Consider the following 16,739-nt stretch of genomic DNA (forward strand, 5'->3'; position numbering starts at 1 on the left):
CTAGCAGATAGGACACAAAGCTGGTACATAGACTTTCTAGCACATATTCCAGCTCAGCACTGGTGTTTTTTGAGCTAAAGCGGCAGGAGCCACACCCCAACCTCAGCTGACCCTATCAAATCCTTCCTTTGCAGAGGTCTCTTTGTGAGGAGGGTCTCACTCCCAAAGATACCTTTACTCTTGGGGAGTTCTTGCAGGTAGACAGGCACTTTTCCAGATGGCACTTAAGGCACCTGACCCAGAGCCTACTTTTAGGCCAGGCCCTCTTGGTCCAACTCTGTTGAAGACTCCCCTGGCTAAGACATGAAAATGTAGGACATTCTGCCAACACAGGCAGCAATCACATGCACAATTTCATGGAAGTAAGCCTCAACAAATACAGTGGGGCTTCTGAGTAAACATGCACAGGGTTGTATTATGAGCCCCTGAAATTAACTTGCCTTTTCCCCCTCCTCTTCAGCCTCCTCCCCCATTAAGTAAGATAGTCCTCACAATGTTTTGCCTCTCTGAATATATGTGGCACAAAATATTTTTGTATGAGAAATCTAGCATGAAAGCACCATTTGTTTATACTATGTGCACATGCACAATAAAGTAAACCTGAAAGCCAGGCCTTGGATGCCCAACAGCTGCTGGAAGAAGATGGTACACATAAGTCAAATGATGACTCCATGTGAAGAATTTATGCAACATTTCATGCAAGTATCAGTTTTGTATAACAACAATTACAATTCAACCGTAGCCACATCTATTCAGAAGTAAATCCAAACGAATTCAGTGTGTAAGTTGCACCCAACGGGCAAGTTGGGTTAAGATTTCAGCCTTAAAAACAGTTTGTACACCATCATAGTAATACCTCCAGACAAAAAGTGTGCAAGGCTATTGACTCCAGACATGAAGAAAAAGCCAATTGTGCACATCATGGACAAGATGATGGATTTATTTTCCTCCCTCTTTTAGAATTACTTCTTTATATGCCTTCATATGTCAGCAGTCACAGAGAGACTAAACCATAGTTTTTCCACAACAGGAATGGGTTCTCATTCAACAGCTTGGACTGGTTTATACTGGTCCTTCTAGCAGACACCAGTATGAACATAACTTCCTTTTAAATTACAACAGGGGCAGACGTTGCTACTGCATGAATATGAGGAGAGTACATAATCCCAGTTGATGTGATGTATGAATATCAGATATGAGGAACATGCCCTGAAGGTATTTTAAGAATGCATAAATAAAGGTTCTCTAACACATCTGAAATTATGCAACCTGAACTCTGACTGCCCTTAGTGATAGTGTCATAAGTCAACTCTGAAGATTTAAAAGAATACATATAATATGGAGTGACATTATTTCATCTAATCTACCTGCAAGTTGATAAGATGATATCCAGATGATAATGGCACATACCATGAGTTTGCCAGCAAAGAGAGTAAGTGCCATGACCCAGAGTCTAGGGGAATCAGAGGGTATACATCCATTGGCCCAAAAGGCTCTGAGTCTGCCATCAGGGCTCCAATGAACATGAGGCTGGCAGGCAGAAGCCCATTGAACTGGGTCTCAAAGCAGTGGATCCTATGTAACCAGAGCTAGGACTTTCACCAGTCCAACCATGCAATGAGGTGGCAATGGAGGGAAGCAGATCTTCAGGTCAGAGGGCTGACCCATTCTCCAGCAAAGCGACACAGAACAAGGCAAAGGCTCAAAAAAGGTCTCAGTTCACCTCCAGCTCTACTTGCAGCAGGTTGCTCACAAGTAACTGTCCTTGGTGCCACAACAAACAACCTAACTTGCTGCCTTGCCCCATGAGCTCCTCCTTGGGACCATAACAGAACAATGACAATCAATAACCAAACCTCCAAAACCTGAAGACTAGTGATGTGGCAACTATTTCTGTTGCTGCTCCGTATATTCGGGGAGAGTGACAAGGCATTAATCAGGGCATAGGATATCTTGTTTGGTAAATGATTCCACAAACAAAGAATCTTCATTACAGTTGACAGAGAAATGCTGCCAATATCCACACTCATTACCTTTATTATCGCTGACAACTTTGATTAGGAAGAATCTCTGTGGCTGATGTGTGGGAATACTAACTAGGAACTTATTGCACTGAGGCAGGGAGGTATAAAGATAAGATGAAGCACCACAAAACTAAGGCTTGCCCTCAGATTCTAAGCTACGGTTATGGCCCATGTGTGAAGCAACCGCTTAGGCAGAGGGAGGCAAGGCCTGGCTTGGGCATTGGTCTCACTTGTCATTTCCAGCCACGGTAGCTGCCAAACATTTCCAAAGGTGGTGCTGCCACTGCCACAGTGGGAAGCAAAATATGGGGCCATAACTGCTGCCACTATTCCATTTTCAAATTCTTCACCAAGGGACCATTTATTTATTTCATAAAAATTATATACCCCTTGACTGGAAAAAACCCACCTCAAAACAGTTTACAAAAGCATTAAATAAGGTAAAAACAGTGATAGGCTAAAAACAGATTAAAACATCCATCCACACAGATATGCCAAGTCCACACTTCTCTGCAGAACCATAATGCATTTCTTTAAACTGGACAGAAAATAGTATTTCTTTCATTAAGAAAGTTTAAGATTTAGAAACCAACCTGCTGCTTTGCTAACTGCCAATAAGGCAGAAATAAAGGGGAATAGCTGACCCATTAAAAATATGGTCAGAAAATCTTGTTGTGCTTTACTTGTCCTGATAACGGCAGCAGGTTAAAATGGCTGAGGACCCATAATGGGCTCTTATATTATATTTACAACTTTCCATAAAAAGCATGGTTTAAAAAGCACAGCGGTATAATGTATAAAGCCTATTACAGACGTTAAGCATAACTACTTTATGGTAATTAAAAGACATAAGAAAATGATTAATGTTTTGAGGCTATTAAAGTGTATCAAATGAAAAGCTATTATGACTCATTGTCTAAGCTTATGCCTTATATTGGCCAATTACTCTGATAGATTCAATTTGCATTGATATGTACTCTTAGCAGGGCTGACACTGATAGCAATTTTGATGCTTAATATAAACTCTACACAACACAGTGTGGTCAATCAAATCTAATCCAGAAATCTGAAAGGAGTTTGGGCTTTATAACATAGCTGGAGGTTTGAACTGGGATCAACACAATATATTTTTGACTAAATAATGTATCTTTGGGACTGAAGGCTTCATAAAGTTTAAAAAACAATTGTTAAACTGGGTCAGGGCCACTTCTCTAGAGGAAGAGGGATCAGTCCTTTGTACTGTTTTTCCAATCTAAACAGCTCCCTGAAGTTGCTATTTACCTTGAAGATGAAAACATGCAAAGTACAAACGTAGCTTAAAGGAATAGGAAAAGATAGATAAAAAATTATTTCAGCTGCAGCTAACCTAACCGAATGCACTGCCACTACCACTGGATAAGGGGTACTGAAATTTACTCCTAAATAGAAATCCGTGCAATTCCTTGACTAAATTTAGATCGTTGCTATACAGGTTTACCACACAAGTAATCCAATTTTATAGCAGTGAGATTTTCTACAAGCTTAGCTGGGATCCTGAAAAAAAAACTGGTAAATAAGCAGCCTGTTTAATTTCAGCCTTAACTGTGTTTTCAGATGTACAGAAAGCTGGTACAACATGAATCATGGGATAATTTGTCAGCTAAACAACCTGGGATTGTTTGTGATCCTTTCATCCTTTCAGACACAAAAATATTGAACATCTACGTAAAACAGTAGATATAAATATAAAGCAGTTTATGCCAGTCTGAGGGAGTGGATTTCCTCATGTTTAAAAGGATAGTGAAACAACAATTAGTAGTGGTTGATTTGGGTTATTTGACTCTATGAAGGAGCTAAACTAACCTCACCTATAGAGGTCCAACTAGCACATAGCTGTTTTGGAGAGAACAAGTCTCTCCTTCCTAACTTCAAATTCCTATGAGCAAACTGCAAATGTGTTTCTTCCAAGTCCGGACATAGCTGCTCCCATGTTGTGTACAGGATTTGTATTTTCTCTGTGTGCTTCTCAAGAGGCAATGGTTTGGATCCTGACCCACCCCCACCCCCCTCAATTTGTGAAGCAGCTTTTGATCCAGGAGAAGATTGTGACAGTGGAAGAGGGAAATGTGATTTTTCACTGATCCCCTCTTCCTCTCAAAGCCACTGAATGTCACTTACCATGCTGTTTTGGGTATGGGGGTTTGTGAGAGTGTCTCTCAACCCTTTGGAGCAAATTGGGGTGGGGATACAGGGGGCAGTGAGAATGATGAAAATCAACTCCTTCCACCTGCCACCACTGGGAGCACAGTACTATTCCTAAGCTCGCGGGATCCAAGCCAGGAGCATTAATTTTTAGGAGGCTTTCATTGTAATAGGGATAAACTGTTAATTTTCTCCTCGTTATAATGTTAAACCAAACTGTCAGTCTTCATCAGTCTAACAATCTGTCTATAGCTCCATCTTTCTACAGCTGTTTAATTCCCAAAAATAGGTCTGAGATCATTTTTGTTCATTAAAACAACAACAACTAGGGGACAATATTGTTTCATCTGTCTTCGGTTAGCAGGAGTTATTTATTTACTATTGACATTAATGGTGACAACGATCTACTAAGTGTCTGCATTTTGCTAAGCATTGTACAGAGATTAAAACAAAAACAGGATTACAGTTTAACAGGCACAGCACAAAAGGAAAAAGTGGTGAGGAGGGAAAAAGAAAACAAACAACTTGTTCAATGTTACATAATTTTCTTATGGTGGCCAGCTAGAATGAAGACAATTCAGAGAGGGGAGGGTGACGCTAAATGCCTTCTGGTCTCCCTGCTAAGCGGATAATGTTATGCTGACTAAATGAACATGCAAGGTGTTGTTTCAATTAATCTGATGCAGCAATTCAATACTGCCAGCCTGAGAGGTGGAAAGAACTGGCCTCCTGACCCTACAGGTGTCTGACTTAATTCGTTTATTTTTATTGGTAGGGCAGTATTTGCAGGCACAGACCTATACATGCTTAAATGGGAAGAAATTCACAGAATTCAGTCATACTTATTTTTGAATAGGCTTTCATAGGATTATGCTGTTAAGTCTCTCAAAATATTTTACATGTTTTAAATGCTTCTCGCTAAGTAATTCCTCAATACTGTTTTGGCATGATCCTAAACACAAAATCTCCGTTTACAACATATTCTTATCCCATTGTTGTGTTAATGATGGTATACTTGTTACTAATAACATGGAATACAGGGCTTTGAGTGGGTGTTATGGGTGGAAAATGAAAAATAAGAAGAGTGAGGACTCAATAACATGGGCTATATTTCCAGACTGGTGTAAATAATCCCATTTCATAATCCTAGATTCCTGTTGCTTTGAGGTTAACAAAAGATTCAGCAGGTGGCACAGATGTACGTAACTATTGTAATGCTGGAGGAACCAATTCACATTCTAATCATCCTACCAGTAACCTCAACGGTCCAAGGAGTAAAACTCTACAAGGTCCCAGAGGGCCAACCAATGTGATATGGTAACGTTAAGGGAGGGGTTGGCACTGTGGTCTAAACCACTGAGCCTCTTGGGCTTGCTGATCGGAAGGTTGGTGGTTTGAATCCACATGACGGGTTGAGCTCCGTCCCAGCTCCTGCCAACCTAGCAGTTCAAAAACACACCAGTGCAAGTAGATAAATAGGTACCACTGTGATGGGAAGGTAAACGGCGTTTCCATGCACTCTGGTTTCCATCATGTTCCACTGCGCCAGAAGCAGTTTAGTCATGCTGGTCACATGACCCAGAAAGCTGTCTGTGGTCAAACGCTGGCTCCCTCAGCCTGAAAGCGAGATGAGCACCACACCCCATAGTCGCCTTTGACTAGATTTAACCATCCAGGGGTCCTTTTCCTTTACTTTACAATGTGATCCAATTGTCACATTTGATCAACTGAAATTTGCCCTGAACATGGCCAAAGCTTACTCAAATTTTCAGAAGAAGCGTGTGGTATAGCCTTCCTGTGACTGCAAGGGAATGCTTGAATGCTGCATAAAGAAATCAAGGAGAAGGCTATGTTGTTGTTTTTTAAAAAAGCACCTTTCTATAGCACTGGCTTAGCTAGTTTTTCATATTCATTGACGTCTGATGTGAAATAATATTACAATATCCTGTGTCCTAAGAGTATTACCTGCTGTTTTGAACAATTTGAATTATTTCTAACTTAGGGCAGCTCCCCTTTGGACACTTTATATTCCAGTACAGATACAATATACACAACAGATATCAGCCAGGGAGCCAAAGTAAGTTACTATCTCTCCACTCTCTTTCCTCAGCAGGTGAGGATAAATGAGAGAGAAAGAGATTGTGCATCACTCCCTGAGCCCTTTGCCTAGGATGGAAAATAAATACTGAATAAACAGCCAACTTTCCTTACTTTCCATTTGAAACATTTACCTAGTGTTTAAAACATATTGTTCAAAAGAAGTGAAATATTTATTGATTAACAATTCCCCGATCAAAAGGCGAGTTTGAGAAACAATTGCCTTAACGAAAACCTTGGTTAACTACGACAGTTAATAACATTTCTGGCCCTCTCCAAAACCAATAACGTTTTCCAATTCACATGAAATCCAGTGTGAAATCGGTCTTCGTTGTTTCATTTAGTTGATATTATCCTTCTGGATCTTGTAAAGCCAGTTCACAGTGCTGCTTCCTCATCAGGATCCTAATACATTGGATCCTCAGTCCACAGGCTGATTAACGAGGTAGTGAAGTAGCATTCAATACCCTTTATCAACTCAGCTAAACCTTAGGTTTGGAAGTGGACAGTTTCTTTATGGGTGGTACTGGTGACAGGCACACCAAAGTCCCCTTGTTCACTATAATGGGGTGAACTGAAAGATTAGGCTGTCAGGCCAGCCAGAGACCTCATTTTTCTTCCATGCTGCATAGGTTGCCCCTTACTGCAGCCAGCATTTGATTGCGATTAATTTGTCAGGGTTGGTTGTACAAAGGAAATGAAGAAATGGATTGCCAATTACAGTTAGTCTGCTTGCGGAGTGCCCCTCAAACCAGTGCCATTCCACAACAGTGACAGCTTAGAAATAAACTGCATTTGCTTTCATTGAGCCAAACCCCAGTCCTCAGTGTATTTCAAAGAAGCAGAAAAGGTGACTAAGGTGACCTTTTCTCTCTTTGCTCTCTTAACAACTCCAGTGGATAGTTGACATACATTGCCCATCTTGCAAGCAGGCATACAAATAAAGGTGTTATTTTTTTTGTTACCCTGCTGGTAAAAAATGCACTTAAATTCCAGCTGGAAACAGAACAGAATTCTGAAGGCACCAACCCAGTCTTGCCCCAGTTGTCTTGTCCGATAACTGGGAAACACTGGCCTGTGAGCGCTCCAATTGGAGAACAGCCTTTACCAAAGGTGTCATGGGCTTTGAAGACCCTCGAACTCAGGATGAAAGGGAGAAACGTGCTAAGAGGAAGAAACGCTTGGCAAACCCTCACCGTGATCAACTCCCTCCCGGAAGCCCATGTCCCCACTGTGGAAGGACGTGTGGATCCACACTTGGCCACAGTCACTTATGGACCCATGGTTAAAACCTTGTTTATGGAAGACAATTTTACTTGGCTACAAGTGATCGCCAAAGAAGAAAGAAGACATTAAATCTGCAGAAAGTGAACGTCCACAGAAGTGAAAATGGTTGTTCAGTCTGGAGCTTGTCAGCCTTTACCCAAAAGAGAGCTGCACTTCAGGGTTGCAGTTTGTGAAACACTGTCAGGAAGCCTATTCCAGAGACAAGCTCATTAACCATTCAGGTCTGCATCCAACTTTGTACATCAGAGATGAGAAACCTCCTCACATGCGGGGGCCACATGCAGCCCTCTAGGATTCTCTATTTGGCCATTGGGACTGTGTCCAGCCACACTCCCTCCTCCGCCCTGCTATACACTCTCCTTGAGTGTTTTTGCCTGGCTATAATGTGTTATTGAGCTCTGCTCATGCTTCCTGCTTCCCTGCCTGGAGGATAAAAAAGGTTGAGTGAGGTTTGGCTCCTAGACCTGCCCACAACTGGCATAGAAGTTTGTGCAGAAGGGAATGTGGGTTTTCATGACGCATTCTACACTCATTTATCAATGCGCAGTAAACCTCATGCCTGAAACATATTCCCATTGAAACTACCACCCTGGGAAGACTGGATCATATGCTATTTTCTGAAACCTTTCTTCCAGGTATGCCCCTCCCCCTGTATTGGCTCTTGACCTCTCCCATGATTCCCACCAGATGTCAAAGAGAACAACATCTACCAGACTTTCAGAAGACATCTGAAGGCAGCCCTGTTTAGGGAAGCTTTTAATGTTTGATGTATTACAGTATTTTAATTTTTTTTGGAAGCTGCCCAGAGTGGCTGGGGAAGCCCAGCCAGATGGGCGGGATATAAATATATTATTATTATTATTATTATTATTATTATTATTATTATTATTATTATTCCTAGCCTTCCTCATAGGATTTTCCTTCTTCATTAATACAATGAAGAGTGAACATCCTGAAATTCATTTGTGGACAATCTGAAATGAAAACATGTAGAAAAGAGACTATAAAAAATTGTGGGGAGTTAAATGAAGAGGACACAAAAGCATCCCACTTAACAAGAAAATGCACATTTGTGGGAGTTTTTCCACCAAAAATAATCTTAAAAGCACTTTCTTCGGATTCTTTGAATTTCTTCCTTTTCTTTTTTTAAGAAAAGTTCCATCTTCCAGTCCCATATTGTATCAAACCCTTTTGATCAGTAAGATACTTTACCATTTTGAATGCCTCCTCCCTCTTCACAAACCTGTGGGGCTATTGATTCCCATGCTGTGAGATGGTGTGAAAGGTCGGACTTGAATCCAGACCCTCCGTTCATTGTTTATCCATTGACTATACCGGCTTTCAAAATTAATTCACTCAAGAGTGGCAAAAGCCACATTTCATTCTTGTCACTGAATTTCATTTGCTGCTGATACATTAGCTTTCTTGGATGTTACATCTCCAGACAAAAGAAAGGGGGAAAGGTTCACAGTAGTCAATAGCAGACAGTACATTAAACAGGTGCTGAAGAGATAAAGTCAGAATCCACTTCCAGGGTTGAAATGCCCTGTCATTAGCGCAAGCAAAACCCATGGACGTGGAGGTTGAAGAAGCAGCTACAGTGCACCATCTCAATCTGGTTCCTGGCTAGGGAACAGTATCAGCCATTCATTAGAGAGAGCCATGTGGAGTCTCATTCTTTGGTTGCACTCATCCAGTGATATAGCAGCTTTCCTATCTAGCATACTGATAGCAAAATAACCGAGCGTGATGACACACTGGTTCTTCCAGTTTTAGAACAGGAAGAGAAGGAAAATAAAGATGCCTTGTTTTGACTGTCTTTGTATAATAACATAAAAAAGTGCTGCAGCAATCCTCCATTGGAGCCGAGAGTTAGAGTTCGACCAGAAAGACGTAACACTGGCCCCACTGCCCAACAACCTCCCTGTCTGAACTGGTGGAGGTAGTTTTGGCAGTGGTGTAGGAGTGCCCCCAAACAACTTCAACCAACACACTAAGGCCTCCTTATTTGGTTTGACTCAAGACAACATGGCCACATTGACAACCATGAGACTGTACATTGTGGGCCCAGTGCATACTTAACATGGTATTTGACGCGGGTGGCGCTGTGGGTTAAACCACAGAGCCCAGGACTTGCCGATCAGAAGGTCGGCGGTTCAAATCCCCGCGACGGGGTGAGCTCCCGTTGCTCGGTCCCTGCTCCTGCCAACCTAGCAGTTCAAAAGCACGTCAAAGCGCAAGTAGATAAATAGGTACCGCTGCAGCGGGAAGGTAAACGGCGTTTCCGTGCATTGCTTTGGTTCACCACAAGCGGCTTAGTCATGCTGGCCACATGACCTGGAAGCTGTCTGCAGACAAACGCCAGCTCCCTCGGCCAATAAAGCGAGATGAGCGCCGCAACCCCAGAGTCGGTCATGACTGGACCTAATGGTCAGGGGTCCCTTTACCTTTACCTTGGTAGTGGTCAAGTAGTGGGGGCAGAGTCCAATAAACCTGTTGGCATGGATGGACCACAACCTGGTGAGGTTTGGACGGATGGTGACTAGTCATCCCTGCTGATTTGATACTGGATCCAAGAGTACAAGATATGCACTGTCATGTGAGGCCTAGGTGGTTCAAAGCGTTTAACAAGAGGTGTCATTGGCCTCAGTAACATCCTCACACAGCAACATCTGATTGGCTATGTGGTGCTATAATGGTCACTATGTGATCCCTGATGGGTTGACGAAGAAGCCTGTGCAAGGACTTATGCTTGCACAATGCAGCTTTCTTCCACTCCTCTCCCACACCCCCCAAAATTGGCTCAGGTGTGGGTGGGCAGAACCCCCAGAACAGCATGCTTAAGCAGAAGCTCAGAGTAATCCATCTGGCAAACTGAAATGGTTATCCTGATAGAATGAATGCCTTAGCACAGCATTTAATTCCTTCCTATACTTTAAAAAGTTTCTTTTTATAAAACTGTACATGCAGAAAGTAATGTTTCTTCATAAACATTTCCACCTCCCGGGGCAGGGGTGGGATATATATATATATATATATATATATATATCTACGAAAGCATATATATATATATATATATATATATATATATATATATATATATTGGTGCAGCATTAACCAGAACGGCCACACAAAGTAGAAAAGATAAAATGTAGTACTGTGGGTTTTGAGATTTAGTCTTAAATTACGGTGAAACAATAGATCTATTTGTCAAGTGGACATCACAAATTTACAGCACATGTACATTTCATAATACAAGAGAGCAAGAACAAGAGGGCGATGCCCATCAAGGCACTGAGCTTAATACCTTTAAATCCTCCTTCTGGAGTCAGTATGTCTGCTAAATATATCCTATTAATGCTAATTTTAGATGGCTGAGTGTTAATCAATGGACACCCTGGTAATAATTTCTAAGCATGTAGAATGTATTCCAGAGAGAAATGGACTGAAGGAACAGTTTGAACATGGGTAGCACGCCATTTAAAATAAGATCTCTGTTAAATAATGTATATGACAAATTCTTAGACAGAGTAGCTAATTAGACTGCTGAAATACTTTGAATATCCTAATGGACTCCAAGCAGCAGCTGCTCTATTTACTAAGAACTTAAAAAAAAAAGTCAATATTTTAATCATTTTGTAATGACTATTCTATAGAAACTCTTTGAACTGGTTTCTCATATGGACACCATACTGTTCTTTATGCAAATTGGCATCCATCATGACATTTATGAACAGACCCTGTGACTGCATAAACTGTGTGCATGTTGCCTCTATCTGTACACATGTTCCGATTGTGCAAGTTTGTTCTTGGCTACAGACAATAGATAAGGGGGAGGAAGTTTAACCACAATCCCGGATTTGGATGACACCATAAGCCAAACCTTGGTTTAGCTGTCATACAGTACTGAGCTAAAAGGACCAGGAAGGAGCATAGACTACTATCCACATAGTCCTGATAAGGCATAGTTTGCTTTACCATGATGTGTGAACACAGCATACACTACAGTTAGTTCACAAGGTCTAGTAAACACATGGAGACCAGGAACAAGGCTAGAGGGAACAATACTTACTCTTCTTCCTTGTGCTTTGTATTCCAACACAAGGAAAGAGATGCGTTGGAGCTGGGGACCAGTGGGGGACAAGAGGAGAGATGGAGATATGCACACACATCTTCCAAGCCATTGGGAGTGACTCAATTTCTCTGCAGATGATCTCAGATAATTCCTAGCTATTCTAAGGCAAACTGCCAGATAGTGCTCGTTACAGGTGGACAGGCTATGAAAAAGGCAATCAGATCTGAATCTGCATAGAATAATAGAATTTTTGAGATTTCATTTCATTGTTTATAACATGAATACCCAGTGCTTTTTCCCCCTTAAAAGTTGTTTAGGGGTACTCTCATTTTACCTACTCATATTGAAATACTGCCCCTCAGTGAGGCCAAACTTAGATTCACAAAATGTTTAGGGGTATACATACTCCTGTGTTCCCCTCCCCCACAGAAAAAAAGCACTGTGTATACCTGACACAAGCTTTTACCCCTTGCCAGTTCTGACTGGTCAATATTCACTCTTCCAAAGCACCCAGCACCCAGCTTGTGGAAACATAACAATTTCTGCCAGTCTATGGTCTAATAATTCCAATATTTATTTGTTTAGATTCTCATAGATTCTAAAAATTTTATTGGCATACGTACTAGATTCCAGTAGGGTTCAATACAAACAAAACCACACACCAAAAAAACCCTACCACAAACGCTGCATTTAGCACTTAAGTTAGTGTTGTATAGCATTCACAAATTCTCATTGTGTGTTGCAGAAACCTGGCTACTGTCTCCATCTTGTCTACATCCTGAGAAAACATTTGTTTGTTTGCTGCATTTCTCCAAGGAGATCAAGGTGGTGAACATGGTTCTCACCTTTCTCATTTAATCTCCACAACAACCGTGTGAGGTAGGTTAGGCTGAGAGGCAGTGATTGGCCCAATATGAACACATGGTGCCTCAACTGCCTACTCTGACTGGCAGTGGCTCTCTAAGGTCTCAAGCAGAGGTCTTTCCTAGCCCTGCTGTCTGTTATCCTATGAGGTGGAGAGACAAGGAATTGTATGCAAAACACGAGTCATGGCCCACAGTACCACACAAGGCTCTATTCCCACAATACTATAGCACTACTTCCAATACATCATTTACACAGAACCCTGCAGCATCTGTTATCTTCAGCCCTGCACCCACCGTGGGAATGGCATTTCTATGGAAGCCAATCAAACTCTCTTATTCATGTAATATTAAGCTGCGTAGCTGTTTGCAAAACCAGATCAATTCTCTGTTGGGTCCTTGGGCCATAGCCTGTAATTTGATAGCACAACACAGCCCACTAGGCATTGTAGAACAAATTGTTAATAATACTGAATATGTAAAACCCATGCAACATCTACTAGAACACGCTCCAGCAAAGCCAAAAACAAAACAAAACCCTCTTGTTAAAACCAAAGTCGACTATTTGTCATGAAGAAATATAGCTTGAACAGAAACTTTATAATGGGTTTTACATACCATAAATTCCTGTAGAAATACACGGGAACGCCTGCAAGACAAAAACCAAGATGTAAATTAGAATTTTATTTTATTTTTGCCTCAGAATCACTTATTACACAGAATCATTTAGAATGAGGAAACCACAAACTGCTTCGTGTAAAGAAATCCCTACCTCTAAGTTGTCAGGGCCTGAGAGAACTAGTTCAGGAGATCAGAAAGCTGCTCACAATTTTCTTTGTGAACTCAATGGAGAACAGATAAGGTCCTGCAGCACTTTGGAGAACGCTAAACATATAGTGCCTTGCCAAATGTGAAAAGAGGGAGGACCCAGGGATTTTTTTAAAAACAACAGCAACAACAATAAAAGCGACTTACATGAAGTAGACGCTATTAGAACAATTACAATGTGATCAATCTGCAAGCATCTAGAGGAAACTGGGATGACCACCTGAAGACAGCATAGATTTGTTCAGAACAAAGAACAAAGTACTCTCTTTCTTTGATAGGGTAATACATTTAAAGGTAAAGGTAGCTCTGCCCATACGGGCCAGTCGTGTCCGACTCTAGGGTTGTGCGCCCATCTCACTTAAGAGGCCGGGGGCCAGCGCTGTCCGGAGACACTTCCGGGTCACGTGGCCAGCGTGACGAAGCTGTTCTGGTGAGCCAGCACCAGCGCAGCACACGGAAATGCCGTTTACCTTCCTGCTATAAAGCGGTACCTATTTATCTACTTGTACTTAAGGGTGCTTTCGAACTGCTAGGTGGGCAGGAGCTGGGACCAAAAGACGGGAGCTCACCCCGCTGTGGGGATTTGAACCGCCGACAATACGATTGGCAAGTCCTAGGCACTGTGGTTTTACCCACAGCGCCACCCGCATCCCCTGACATTTAATAGATAATACATTTAATAGGTAACAAAGCAGATCTCTATCTTGACTTCGGAAAATGTTTCTTGGGAAATTCTCATAAGAGAAGCTGAGGAGTTTGTACTCTGCTCTTCCTTCTCCTAATACAGCAGTCATATAACTTGTTGGGGGCTTGGAATGCATGCTGGCATCATCCATAGTGTGACTGTCTTGATCAACTCCTCCTCCAGACCTTCAAACATTGAGTGGAAGGAAGCTCGAAAATGGGAAACCATGCACACTAGGCTCTTCCATGCAATAAGAGAGGCCAAAAAGTTCCCAATCCTATGCTAAACTCCCAGTGCTGGAATCTATGGGAACTGCAGCAACATTGTTCTGTTTAAGCTCCTGAGTTTGTTTTTTTAAAGGCATTGAGGAGCTGGAGTCTTTAAATGTCCCTGGCACAACTTCTTAATGCCTCTGGATTGTTTGTAAAAGTACAAAGCTGCATTTGACTTATAGCATTATTCTCATAATCCAAACTGCCTTGTAGGTATCTGCAGGTCTTCCACATTAGGCCAAACCTTTGCTCCTATCTCACCAGCAAAACTCTAGATTGGACAAGGCAGGACTCTGAACGACTTTTTACATCTGACCTTGCTGCAAACGCTTAAACATGAAATGTTGTGCTAATGGATACCTTAAGTATGCATTAGCACAGCAACCATCTTTGTTTTTGCAAATTGAGTCTCACTTTTCTCCCCCAAACCCAAATAATAATAATAATAATAATAATAATAATAATAATAATAATAATTTGTACCCCGCCCATCTGGCTGGGTTTCCCCAGCCACTCTGGGCGGCTTCCAACAAAGATGAAAGATACACTAAAATGTCACATATTAAAAACTTCCCTGAACAGGGCTGCCTTCAGATGTCTTCTGAATGTCAGGTAGATGTTTATCGCTTTGACATCTGATGGGAGGCCATTCCACAGGGTGGGTGCCACTACCAAGAAGGCCCTCTGCCTGGTTCCCTGTAACTTGGCCTCTCGCAGTGAGGGAACCGCCAGAAGGCCCTCGGAGCTGGACCTCAGTGTCCAGGCAGATATACTGGACCGAGGCCATTTAGGGCTTTAAAGGTCAGCACCAACACTTTGAATTGTGCTCGGAAACATACTGGGAGCCAATGTAGTTCTTTCAAGACCAGTGTTATATGGGCTCGGCGGCTGCTCCCAGTCACCAGTCTAGCTGCCGCATTCTGCATTAGTTGTAGTTTCCGGGTCACCTTCAAAGGTAGCCCCACGTAGAGCGCATTTCAGTAGTCCCCTCCAGCTGCATTAACTATACTTCAGCAAAACATGTCTCTCCTGTATCAGTCTCTACAGCCACAGCAGGCGCTGTTACCTTCCAACAGCTTGACCTCATCCCCCAAAGGTGCACCTCTTCATCGTCTCCCAAGTCAGACAGATGCCAACCAACTCAAACAGTAGAATAAAAGAGGTTTCACTGAGAGCAACGGTCCTTAATATTCATGACACACTCATTCTCCAAGTGTGTGTTCTTATGACACCAGCTATACACCAGATGGAGGCATGCAAGAAACCCTGAGTTTGGAAGAATGATACAAAAAAACCCATTAAAAAACTAAGGAGACTGAGCATGTTCGGTTGCCATGGAGTACATGACTGATGGTGGGAGGAAAGGGAAAACTGGGGAAAGTGGAGTGGAAATTAATGGAATATCTCGGATGAAGACATGGCTGGCTGGCATTATGAAAAGGAGCACTCCACATTGCAGTGTTTTGTCACAGATTCCATTTGTTAACAAAATGGCAAAAAAATATGACATATCATGAAGCAGATTTCTGGAGGGATCTACTCTGTGTCTGCCACTGATCAACACTTTATAATATAAATTATTTGGGCGTAAGAAGTGGAAAGTACAAAACTACAGAGCGCACAACTGAAAGATACATATAGCAAACTCCTCGCAGCACAGCATATTCATATTTCTCAAAGAAGAAATGGTCTAGAGGCAGTAAAACAAAGTATCAGATAAAGGAATTCTTTGCACAGAAAAAGATTAGAGCTATACAGATTGAAGTTCAACGATCTGAAGGCAAGTAATATTTTGTTTGAACCTCATTACAAAAACTGTGGAATTTCAGATTCTATTGGGCGCTATATTTTCAGAACAACAGGAAACGAACACAGTGCAATTGCAATGGTGAATACAGTACAGGAAGCATGACACTGAGAGAAAGTTGAAGGAACAAGGTATTCTTATTCCTAGAAAACAAATTAAGGGACAATATGGTAACAATTTTCTAAAAAGTAAAAGGCTGTCATTATAGGAAATGGAGAAAAATGGTTCAGTTGCTCTGGAGGACAGGGCAATCGGCTTGAAGTGCCAGAAGTTACATTTAAGTTGAATATTATGAAATACATCAAAGCAGTTGCTGAATTGACTTCATTGGATTTTTCTTTTTTTAAAAAAAGCAAAACCCACACAAAAACCCACACACACACAAGCTGATGTTTCCATTTCAAATATCACTGGGTGTCAAAGAATGGTAGTAAAATATGCAGAGAATTGAGAGGCTCATTTATTTATTTTTCACTTTAAAAAAAAATAAAAATATTGAATTGCTTCAGCTCTCCAACCGAGGTGGCTGCCAACATCGAGAAGAAAAACAATGCAACAACAAAAGACCTATCGAGAAGCCATAGAGCAAATATCATTTGAACAAACAGGCTTAGAGAACT

General features: G+C 41.7%; 1 protein-coding gene across 7 annotated transcripts in view; it reads right to left on the reverse strand.

Annotated features, from left to right (window-relative positions):
• The window catches only part of MACROD2 (mono-ADP ribosylhydrolase 2), a 987,478-nt gene that overhangs the window by 379,630 nt on the left and 591,109 nt on the right, over positions 1-16,739 (reverse strand). For all 7 annotated transcript variants that reach the window (XM_081906344.1, XM_081906343.1, XM_081906345.1 and 4 more), the window contains exon 7: positions 13,146-13,176. In XM_081906344.1, the coding sequence (XP_081762470.1) occupies positions 13,146-13,176 (31 nt within the window). The remainder of the gene's footprint in view (positions 1-13,145; positions 13,177-16,739) is intronic.

The sequence above is a fragment of the Podarcis melisellensis genome (assembly GCF_964234715.1).
Source record: "Podarcis melisellensis genome assembly, chromosome: 3".
NCBI classification, from domain to species: domain Eukaryota; kingdom Metazoa; phylum Chordata; class Lepidosauria; order Squamata; family Lacertidae; genus Podarcis; species Podarcis melisellensis.